Source organism: Trichoderma camerunense (genome assembly GCF_050948025.1).
Source record: "Trichoderma camerunense strain CBS 138272 chromosome Unknown V8C40scaffold_9, whole genome shotgun sequence".
NCBI classification, from domain to species: Eukaryota; Fungi; Ascomycota; class Sordariomycetes; order Hypocreales; family Hypocreaceae; genus Trichoderma; species Trichoderma camerunense.
Window position 1 is genome coordinate 1,078,251 of NW_028145361.1, and position 11,962 is coordinate 1,090,212.

The window sequence follows — 11,962 nt, forward strand, 5'->3', positions numbered from 1 at the left end:
CATTGAATTATGTCTTCTTGGCTGTTGACTAAGCGCAACTAAACCTCCCCTTCCTAGTGCCGTAATCGTATCCAAGTGGCATGGCGATATACCTCTACATACAACCCATATTCAAAAGTCTTTCCACAACATCTCAACCATGTCGTCAATTCATGATGCTTATTCATCTAGACTATCTCAAAACAATAGGTTTCTTACTAAGATAAACCCCCACCCTTTCCGTGTCATTAAGATTTAATGTGACGATCTGCCGGTACCTGCATTTCTGATTATTAAACAATGGGTATCCAGCTTCACAGGGTTTTACCTCGGCCAAGAGCTAGACTGCACTTGGCCACGCGATACTACTTCAAGACGAGCTGTTTATCAAGGGCTTTTTCCTATAAAGGCAACAGGGAATTTTCCAATTGCAGCTCGATCTTGTTCGGCGGTATTGCGAGATGCAACTCATGATTCTCGGATTACTAATCAGTCTCGAGCGTTCAAGTGAAGATATTCACAAACTATTTCAGCCGCGGATTTATCAGCCAAAAATTCTCAAATAATAGTTTTGTAAGATATTTATCGATTACGAGGCTTCTTGTAATGGTATTTGTCTTCATCAGCTTTAGATATTGAAGCCTCTCGTTGGCAACATACAGACGAAGTTGCCCAGGGACGATTCATTGTCTGCTCAGGGCCTTGGAACGCCAATAGAATATCCTTGTGATGAGCAAATTTTCTTTTGACGAAGAGCTTTGCGAGACCTTTGTATCCATCCAGCGTTTTATATCGTCTTTCAGTTCTTGTCTCTTGGAATAGTGCCATGCAACCCTGGCGCATCGTGATGCTCCCAAATCTGTGCGTTTTCTCTGGCTGTCTCCGTGAAGAGGTCTGCCTTAAAGCGATCTTCTCTCCATAGAATGAATGGCCAGCGGGTCACCATTAACAGTCGCTTCGACAGGTTCTTTTCCGTTAAGGTTTTTTTTAAGGCTCTAGAATAAAACCCACCCGGGCCCAGATGGAATATATATTTTAAGTACCCGATGCATATCCAGAGGTAAATAAATAAAATAATAAATTAAATATTTATTTTAAAAAAAAAATTAATTTTAAATATTATTAAACTTTATTAATATTTACTTTTTTTTAAAAAAAATAAAGTAAAATGCTCTTAAAATTATGTATTATATAGAATTATCATAACATAACTATTCAACCCGGGCCCGAGTGGAATAACATATATTACCTAACGTTGGCTTATTGAAAACATATACACTGCGTGGTAAGTTTGTCCACACATATATAAAGGTATGGAATTGTTTGGTATCAGATTTGGAAAATTAGTGGTCTAAATTAAAATACAGTGAGTTGCCCCTCAAATGACCAGCTCCCTGAAACCATTGGCCCACACATTTGCATTCACTTAGATCAAACTCGGAAAGGCACATATAACATTATATCACAGCGAACGTGGCGATATCCCACGAGTTATGTGTAAACTTTTCGATTGACCGAATAAACAATTGGATTATCGCCAAATGTGGTGTGGAGGCTCTGTGCTGACGCCCAGTACCGCAGGTACATGTCCCTGCCCACAACCTTTATATGCGAAATGGATAACTACGTAGTAGCTAAAGGGGCTGTCCTGCCCAAATCTCAATACTAAAAGAAAAATCCCCGTCCCGAGGATCGAAAATTTGATCCTGATTGCAAAACTTTTTGATCAGATAGATAAGAAAAAGCAACCCGTATATATCCCCCAATTCTTTTACCCCGAATCCAAACCTTCTACTCAATGGCCTCTTGATTGGAGGGAGGCGCGTCCGATGCACCCCCTTCCTCGACACCATCTTGCTCTCCTTCGTTAACAGGGCCGGTCTTTTCTTTGTTGGTCGTATCGACCTCTCCTTCAGCGGCCTCCTGAGCAGATTCAGCGGGCTCCTGAGCGGCAACGCTGACCTCAGCAGGGTCTTCGGCAGGGTCGTTATTCACCGCATCGGGTACGACTTCAAGTTGTTGTTGTTGAGCGGCAGTGTTGTCAACATCTTCGGATGTAACAGCAGCGTCCTCGGTGTCCGAAGCGAAGTCCAGATCCTCGTCTTCGACCAGCTCACCATCAGAGTCGTAGTCATCTGAAATCTCGATTTCCTCAGCCAAGGCCTTCTGACGCTCCTCCATTCTGCGACGGTAAAATTTCGCTTGCTCCCCCTTCGCCTTCTTGGCCTCTTCGATGAACTTTGTGAGCCTCAGTTCGAGAACCACTCGGAGCCGGCCTTCCGCAAAAGTGAGCCACTCCTCAAATATACTCATGGGCTGGCTGGCGACCAGGTCTAACATAGCAATAGCCAGGTAGTCGTCATGCTCAGTATAGAAGGGTTGGTTTTCGGAGATGAGGATAAGTTTCGCAACGAGTGAGCAGGCGTATCCTAGCTTGATGGACTCCTCAGAGTAGTAGTCCATTTGTTTTCCGTCTCGCTCAGACAAAATGACCCAACCGTAACGATTGAACGGTTGATTGAAGTAGGAACGGACAAGCTCGTACAACATGAGTTCACGTAGAGCTCCCGTCATCCATTCGGGCAGATTGCACTCGGCAGAAAGTTGTTTAACCCATTTCATCAAGAGCATGCGCTCTTGATGGTCATGGAAAGAGTCTTTCACCTTAATGTTATGCCATATGACGGCCTCCTTTTGCCCCAACCGGTTGAGACGACCGTGCACCTGTTGGAGTGTCTTAGCGTTGAAATGAAAGGTGGCCAGAATTCCTCGGCTGCACGCGTGATGGAGATTGACACCTGTCGACATAATGTTGATATTCGCAACGAATATCTGCGTGTCCGACTTGGGGTCGGAGAATGATTGAATGGCAGCGAGTTTGGCTGGTGGCTTGTCTGAAGAACGGACTGTCACAGTCTTGTAACCTGCCATTAGGAGGGCGCCCAGCATCATCCTGCACAACGTTCACAAGTTAGCATATTGGTAACATGACAAGGGGCTTCCACTCGGATCCAAGTGGGAGACAGGACTTGGAGGAGTGGAAAGAGGATAAAGGGGTTTCCACTCGGATCCAAGTGGCAAAATGGTCTCGGACCCAAGTGGAAAGAGGAAGCGGTGTTACTTACTGCTGTATCCAAGGCGTGTCTACATATATGAGGACACGCCTCTTCTCTTCCAGCACATATCTGTGGCATAGCTCAAGAATACGAGCGAGCATGGGGTTGTTGTAGCATAACCAGTAGATCCAGGTTGACCGATCGGTGAGCGTCAAGACAGCTGGGTCAGTGCAAGTTCTAGTGAAGAAGTATGTCATGCCCTCGTTTTCCTCGTTTTGGAGAAGTTTCTGGACGTGCTCGACGCCAATGATGGGCATGGAATTCTTCGCCGCGGTACGTTGAAGTCGCTGGTGCTGGCTGGTTGTTAGGTTATCCTTCTCGCGAAGCATGCGCAGAGCGTTTCCAATTGCATCGGGATCCTGGCTCCCAAAAATTTGCTCCACGTTGGCGTATAGAATATTGGAATTCCGCCAGTCGTATGCAACCAAGATGCCTTCCCTGTATGCGCTAAAGTTCATGGAGCCCTTTTGCGAACTCTGGGAGCGCGAACTTTTGCTTGGGGTGAAATTGTCGAGGGTCGTGGATGGGCCCGGGACAAAAGTGTTTGTGGCCATCTGGCGCCCATGCTCTTGAACACGGGCACGAAGAGTCTCGTCAAAACTGAGCTCTTCTGTGATAATCGTCATGGGGAGCAGGTCTGCTCCCGGATACGAGATCTGGCCATCTGGTAGTGCTAGACGAGATCGCAATGTTCTGTGTAGCGATACGATTTTGAGTATCACCGAGACGACCTTCTGGCCAAAGTCGCTTGACCATTTGGCTTCACTGCCACAGCTCTCTACAAACGAGGGACATATTTGCCAAATCTTGACGCCGGTACGATTGTAGAAATCTTGCATCTGCTTCCAGCCTTCGGCAGGATGTTCGGCCATGAACTGTTCAGAGAAAATTCCCTGTGTCTTGGTTCCATCGGGCCAGGTGTTGCCAGTATTTGGGTCGTAATCCTTGTCCCAAAGTCCGAGGGAGTATCCGATCCCGTATTTTCCTTCGGTAGACTTGAAATCCAGCTGATGCCAGATGAGAGAGAGTGGCGAAATAATATCTTGCAAGCTACCCATCAACGGAGTACCCGTAACCTAAACCAGGTGATTCCAGTTGAGCAGGCGAAAAAGATTATTGTAGACGCCATCTACTCGGCGTGCAGTGTGGGCCTCATCCACAATTAAAAAAGAGAATTTAATTGTGTTTAGGACGGGGTTCACCAGCTTGTACTCAACTAGGTTGCCGTCTGCAGGACGACGGTCATTTTTGGCCAGGAAATAAAGTCTCTTGCCCTGCAACTCGTAACAGCCCTTGTAATACTTCTTGAGCTTCCCGCGGGCCTCCTTTCGTCGTGACTGCTCCGGTGTCTGATGATCGTCCGAATCCGAATCCGAGTCCGAAAGCTCTGGGTCCGAATCATCCATGATCCTGACACCTGCTCGGAACTCGTCATCGCCAAGAGGATCTCGAGGCGGGGAAGCCATGGTTTTTGCTCGTTTAGTCGAAGGGCCTTTTTGCTTGCGGTTGACAAAGATAAATCGACGTTCCGTCTTGACTTGCTCGCGGGTCTGCAGTGTATTATAAGTCGTCATAATAACAGTGCGTGCGGTCTGTGAGAGAGTCAGTGAAAGTTAGCAAGGAGATCCATTGTAGCATTACCTGAGGATCAGAGTTTGACAACTTCTGTAACGTCCGGATAAAATGTCTTTTCAATATAACTCTTCCCAATTTACCAGACTGGCTCGGTGTTGCGTAGTACATTAGCACGTTAAGACTGGGGAAATTCTCCTTAATCTCTGCGGCCGTTTGGTAAATTGTACTGGGTGGATTGACGATCAGCGTGGGGAAGAAAATGTCCTTGTTGTCGTCGTCAGACAAAGACGACAGTTTAGCCTCCAGCTCACGTGCTCGGCACTCAATTATCGCAATGAATACCTTGGTCTTGCCCAGACCCATTTCATTGCTGAGCAGGATGTGGCCCAAGGTATTCAACTTCTCGGAGATTATGCCTATATCTGTAGGAGGGTCAGTATATGAAGACGGAAACTGATTCCACTTGGGTCCGGGTGAGAAGAAGGGAGAGAAAGAAAAGCGGCTTCCACTTGGGCCCAGGTGGCGAAAGGCGACTCGGATCCGAGTGGAAAGAACGTACCTGCGACCTGGTGCGGTTTAAGAGATTGGACAGTTGGTTCGTCGGGGTACAGCTCGAGAAGTGGATATGGCTTCATTCCATATTGAGTGCATATATGCTGAATGTCGGTGTGCTCGTCTGGCGGCATTCCATTGAAGAGAGTGTCCATCGAGTACACGCGCATGAGGGCGTTGTTCAGCACCTCCTCGCTTTCTGGATGCAACGCAATGTATTCCTGTATCACAGTAGAAGCGCTACCCTTTTCAGCAAAATCGAGAAGGGCCTGTTCGCCGATGAGCGAAGCGAAGGACGTGGTGTGGTCTTTGATGCGGGCAAAAACTTCGTCTGGATCATCCCAATTAAAAAGCGCGCGAATCTTTCCCAATAGGACCTTCTAGGTCTCCATCGAGATTGGGTCCAGCGTCTTATATAGCGGCCTCGTGTCTTGGAGATCAGAGCCGTCCTCAATAAAGGTCTCTCTGTGGGCATTCGCCCTTGCATTCGAACACTCGACAAAAAGGGTCTGGACTTCAAGCCATTTGTCGCGATTCTCAAAATGCAATGGCACTCGTCTAGGAGTGGGTGAGGGTTGTGCGTCGAGTGGACTTTGCGCAGGAGCTCGCTGTTTGGACGGCGTCGTGACAGGCGAGGGTCGCATTATGCTGGTCTGTGAAGCTACAGGCGGCGGGGCCTGGGTTGCCGGCAACGAATTTTTCATCATTCGCCTCACGGCTAGCTGGCTAGCTCCTTCCGTTCCGCATGTCTCGTCAGGAATCTGTCGCTCATTGTCGAAGTACCCGAGCCACTTCCCTCGCGGCTGGGGTTGACGACCTGTCTTGACGGAAATTATGCCATCCTTTCGGCGGTATATTGCCAGATATACCATGACGATAGCGCGATGGAGGTCCTCGAGGCTGAACAAATCTGCAACGGATCGACAATTGCCTCCGTGTCCAGGGGGGGTGGGATACCGGTGTTGATAGGCGCTTTGATCTCGAGAGTATTGGAGCTCCTGGTCCCAGCTCGTAGGGGAGAATAGAAGGATTTGCGCAGCAATGATCAGGATGGTGGCCACGACATGAATACCGTCACCTTCGTTGTCAGCACGTGAAATGACAGCACGCGTAACTGGTAAGAACATGGGCTTCTGCAAATTCGTGACGGCAACGTCAACCACCAACCTAAGTGCTTTGTTGGTGGTGTATTGCTTGACCACCTCAGAGGGTTGGATTAGGACCTGTGGATTAGAGTCTGAACCGAGTGCGATAACCCTGGATCGAGCGTTGACCCAAGTAGCATCGAGGGATTGTGGGATGGACGTTGGATCAGGCGAATACTCTTCCAACAAAGACTTGGCCACTTCGACTCGGAACTTGGCTTGCAATAACTTGAGACCCGAGGGGACAATGTCACAAACTGTGTTGAAAGTCAGCCTCATTGTGTTCAATGAACAAACTATGAATAGATTAAGAAGAGGGAAAAGGGGCTTCCACTCGGGTCCGAGTGGAAGAAAGAGCATGATACCAGTGAAGTGCTGCATTAAAGAGAGGGTGGACAGAAAAGGGGATTCCACTCGGGTCCGAGAGAAAGAAAAAGCTCTCGGGCCCAAGTGGAATCCCATTGTGGAAAATGCTTACCAACTGTATCAACAAAGTTGACGAAAGATTTCTCGTTGTTGAAACCATTGTACTTTGTCAAAGGGATAATGTTGGTTGGCTCTGTGTTCCACTTGTGCATTACATGGACTCCGTCAACATGTCCAGTCTTGTCCCAAGTTTTCTTGTTTCGCTTGATCGCGGCTTGGTCATCGTCCGGGGTAAGGACAGTGTTCTCTACAACATCAAACTTGTTTGCGATGTCCTCCGTGCGCCATCCCGCAACCCCTTCACATCGTAGGATGGGCGTGAAGTCGACAGGAATGGTGACGTTCTCTTCATTCTCTGTATCATCTGCTTGGTCACCATTGGTCTTTTTGGCCTTGGGCTTGGCGGTTTTTTTGGTGGAGGCCTTCTTGGGCTTGGAGGGTTTTCCCGCGGAGGGCGCCATCTTGGGAGGAAAACCGCTTTCCACTCGGATCCAGGTGGGAATTTTCGATGGTGTCTGGGTCAAGGAAGGAAGGCGCGGAGGAAAGATGAAAAGGAAGGAGAGTTTGATCGAGGCGGGAGAAGTTCCTTTATAGTCCCGGGAACGGAACAACTTTGAGGCGATAGGGCAGGGCTAGCCCTAACCGCCAAAAATCCTCTCGGGCCCGAGTGGACTGCGGATTTCAATCAATTTGTCGATGCATTGGAGGCTTGAGATGAAGGGTGGTTATGTTGAATATCGCGATACATTTGAAGACTCATGGGGACTTTGCGAGCACAACCCAAAAGGGTAAGTCATGATATTGGCGGGGTATGTTGGATACGCGTATCTGACGGTTAGCGGCGGCGGAATATTAGGTATACACCTACAAGGCGGGGAGTTTTCTGGTAAAGGGTGTGGTGATAGTGAGAGTCAACAAGAGCAAAAAATTCTCCGGTATCTGCATAGACCGAGTTCGCTTCTTGGATCACACTCAGCAAAATGCGGTTGGACATTTTGACATTGAGGCAAGAGACTACCGCGTTCCCGTACGGTTATTTATTGGATTTGATGAAGATCAATGCTTTTCAGGTACATGTATCTGAAATGTATTTGGCCATTAAGTGAATATTGGGTTGTTACAAGATATCTAGACACCGGAAGGAACTTCCGCGACTCTAGGCAAACCGTCCTCCAACGCAGTAATAATCACTTGCAGTAAAGTTTGGATACTGTATCTTATGGCAGGTGAATAATACATGGGGTTTTTTTTTTTCTTTTTTTTTTTTTTTTTTTTTTGGCAAAACTTACTCTGAAGGCTCTCTATGCACGGCGGTAGTACCATGAAAAAAAGATAATACAACATATACCCATCACATCAATTAAAAGGCGAATTGAGAAGCGCGCAATGCGTATACCTGATTAATTTATCAAGTTATTATCACGACTACCCTTGCCCCAACCGTGAATTTCCCCAATTGCTTGATCTGAAAGCGCAAGATCCATCTTCAAAGACACGGTCGATATCCCGGACCCGGAGGAAAGAACCCGAACTCGTCGGCGAGACTTTGGTACTCATGGAGCGTCTCCATCATTTCCCGACGCCTATTGGGCGACATTCTTTCCCAAATATCTGCCACTTTCTCTGCCCGATCTATGTCCATATTGCGAAATACGTGAATGATCCAGCAGTCTGAAAGTATTGTCAGTAATTGAAGCATAGCGTAGAGAATGGGATTAAAACATACCAGAATGGCCAACGGTAGGTTCGAGCGTATCCATCACGGCGTTCAATCGCGCAAGTGCGCGTTGGTACTCATCGATGATGTTATTGGCAGGCATTGCGGAAGTTGCAGCGTGAAACTTTTGCTGTTTAAATATAGTAGTGTGAAGGAGATGCGTCGTTGTTTAATTGAAAGGCACTCTGAAGAATTCGAGAGTTGGATGTTTGGGAGAAAAAAAGAAAAGAAAGGTGAAGTATGCAGAAGTACTTATATAGTATTTAGACCTCACCGCCTTGGCAAAAAACAACATAAATGCTTGGGTATGCCATTGGGTGGCCCTCTCTGATTTATGATTAACAAATCTCTAAAAGGATCCTCAGTCTGTTGAATATAAGTAAAGTAAATAACACTCTTATACTGGGTGACACCCCGATGCCCATCCATAAAATGTAAGAATCCCCCTTGCAATTCAAAAACTTCATACTCCTGGAGTCCCATAGCGCCAGAATCATCCACGAAACTCCATTATCCGGTAGTTTTGTTATTCTTCAGTAATATCTCCAACACTGGCAAAATCCATAGCGGGCTTAACGACATTATTCTCTATATTGCCAGTAAGATGCTTGGATTCTCCAGCATTATCCTCTTATCCCACATCTCCATTCCACATAGAATTTCCTAAATCTAGTATGCCCATAGATTTCCTATATTACGCTTCTGCCATTTAATATTTAATTTACATCAGCTTGGACTTCAAAATTGACCATGATAAAGAGATTTATTCTAATTCCACTTGGACCCGGGTGAGAATGCTCAATGCCCCCTCGCACGTGATTGAATAAAAAGTCCTCTCTATCAATTTATTATTTATTGCTCCTTCTTCCCAAATCATCTTCCCTTTCCTCTTTTCATCTTTCAATTCTCACGTACATGCTTCCATCTTCGTATTCAAGACGCCGCCTTTTCCCATCAAGACCCGAGTGGAAACAGCTTTTCACTCCTCCTTAGTCCTGAATTCCAAAGATCGCGAACCAGAAATATCATTGTTGTCCACTTCCATTTGACAAATATGGAAGATCTTTTATTCGAAGATTTTCCTACCACTCATGTGGGAGCAGGAAACCAACTAAAGAAAGCTATCGTCCTCAAGCACAACTGGAATTACGACGACAGCGCGAACTACGTCCCTTTGGCCATGCGCAACACCGTCCCGAGTTATCTCAAAACCAATGGCAAACTACATTTGCCCCAAGGTACTGAAGGCTTTCTATATGAAATATGCCATCAAGAACGACGAGGCGCGGCAGTATTTCTTATTAGATGCACGCTCATTTATGGTAAGCCATGACAATTCCGTGTGATGCCATAACCACTCAGGCCCGGGTGGAACTTCAATAGACTAACAAATCTTTCCAGTTGTTGTTCCACTCACTCATATTACCATAGGGGCGGATTTCATACCTCTCTCTCAAAAAGTATCAACACAGCAACAGGCGATCCCAGCGGATTCCCTCACCATTTCCGATTACATCGCTGATTACCAAAACCCTTTGGATTCTGCCATTCACACACTCTGGTTGACTCTTCGCTCAAAAATCCAAGATCTCCAAGCGCTCGGCATGGATTCAGATCTTGTCAATTTATATTTCGGGTCAAGTTTCGAACAGAGTATAAAAACTCTTACAGAAGGTTTTCTCCCAGATGCACGCAGAGTGCTACAGAATGGCAACTATTCAGTAAACGACCTCTTGAGCATCCCACGGGTCACAGACAACTGGTCACCCAATGGCCCGACAGTCTACATCCTACTCTATAATAATGAAGGCTCAACCATTCCCCAGAGCGCCATTTATGTTGGACAATCCACTGAGACACGAATGCGCTACCATGCACACAACCGCAACACAGCCAAGGAAGACACACTTCACTATCAGACCGCTCGAAAATTCGCACCAGAGCACCGTCATATGATTCCCATTTGTAACTGGGATGACGACATTCCACCCCATGTGCTGAACATGGCTGAGCAAACGGCAATGCTTCTCTTGGACTCATACTTTTCGTTCCTCAAAGACGCACCACCGGGTGCACAGGCATATGAGCAATATCTGCAGTCTCGCTTCATGTATCGCCTTGCTCGAGATGTTCTGGAGAGCCTGCCATGGGCACCTAACCTTGGCCTCACAGGCCTAAATCTTGAGAGCCCAATCTTTCGCTACAAGATCTTCCGCTGTATCACTTCTGTCCCAAATCTACAGTCGTTCGAAAGCACACATACATTTACCCGCTATAGAACTCCTATCAGACTTTACCCGGGAACAAATCAGAGTACCTCGCACTTGAAATACATCTACATTCTCACGATGATGGACAGCAGCAGGAGTGGTGAAAAGGTCTCGATCAACTTGTTTCTTCCACCGGAGGACGTGGAGTCTATGGAGATCTCTGAAAGCGGCTTCCTAGTATTCGAGGTCATGGATAACAAGCAGCCTCACCCCAGCCCATGGATCGGAAGCACAGCCGTTGGACCATACGAAGATTTTATACAGGCGTCAAGTCTTGGCATACGGTATGAATGGTACGATAAAAGTCAAAATATCTGGCTTTCTACAACTATTCATAAACCAGGCAATCCGGGTACTGTATTCTGGACCTGGAAACACAAAAACATCAAACATTCTTTGTCTACATGGAGAAACGCTTTGCATATTATCCAGGCGCTTAAGGGCATTGTCTATTCAGACTTCCAACCGAATCAAGGGTTTTATAAGCGCCTTACCTTTGGCCGCATTCCGGTATTACAGCTCCAAATCTGCCATTTGGAGCAAACTTATGGATGGGTCCAAAGGCCGGAAACCTCCCAGCCTTTTCCTAAAAAAGCGACATTCCAATACAACTTCAAGGCCTTATTCGAGCGCTTTACGTCAGCGGAAACGTATATCCCTTCTGAGCCTATCCCCGGAAAGGCGGACGTGAATCAACCTATGCCTCTTCTTGGGGTGGTACACGGTACCAGATTTGGAGATAAATGCGACTTTTGTGTTCTTTCATCAACAGCCCGTATTATACCTTGTATACCAGACAGTGACTCCCCTTATGGAAACGCTTGCAAGCTTTGTTTGCTGTTCAATCGACCCTGCACTTTCACAAGACGAAGGGAACTAGTTCATCTTTGGGGATGTGGTCCTCCAGCCTTGGGGCCGACATCCTCTCTTGGTCTGTATCCAACAGGGCCCCTCCGCTTCCTAGCGTTCCACTCTACCAGAAGCCAGGGTGTATTCCAATCCCCTGAGCCTCGCGAGAAGTTGATGGGGCTCTTTCCAGACCCAGATTCAATTGAAGGGACAGATGTAGTCGAGGAGATGGGACCCGAGGAGATGGAATCCGAGGTAGACATGAATGGTGGGAATTTAGACGAGGATTATTAGCGTACATCATTGGGTGGATTTGCGCTGGATTTGAAATAA

General features: G+C 46.9%; 2 protein-coding genes across 2 annotated transcripts; one reads left to right on the plus strand and one right to left on the minus strand.

Moving 5' to 3' along the window:
• Positions 1 to 1,770: 1,770 nt before the first annotated feature.
• V8C40DRAFT_266078 (uncharacterized protein) lies at positions 1,771 to 7,254 on the minus strand (the record flags this gene model as incomplete). Its single annotated transcript, XM_083219704.1, has 7 exons — positions 1,771 to 2,932; positions 3,105 to 4,171; positions 4,229 to 4,687; positions 4,737 to 5,086; positions 5,230 to 5,553; positions 5,716 to 6,624; positions 6,846 to 7,254. The coding sequence occupies 7 exons, from the start codon at positions 7,252 to 7,254 to the stop codon at positions 1,771 to 1,773; spliced, it is 4,680 nt and encodes a 1,559-aa protein (XP_083073208.1).
• A 2,310-nt stretch (positions 7,255 to 9,564) lies between these two features.
• On the plus strand, positions 9,565 to 11,956 carry V8C40DRAFT_287629 (uncharacterized protein; the record flags this gene model as incomplete). The annotated part of the gene is made up of 2 exons (XM_083222746.1): positions 9,565 to 9,832; positions 9,912 to 11,956. The coding sequence occupies 2 exons, from the start codon at positions 9,565 to 9,567 to the stop codon at positions 11,921 to 11,923; spliced, it is 2,280 nt and encodes a 759-aa protein (XP_083073209.1). The 3' UTR covers positions 11,924 to 11,956.
• Between the last annotated feature and the right edge of the window lie 6 nt (positions 11,957 to 11,962).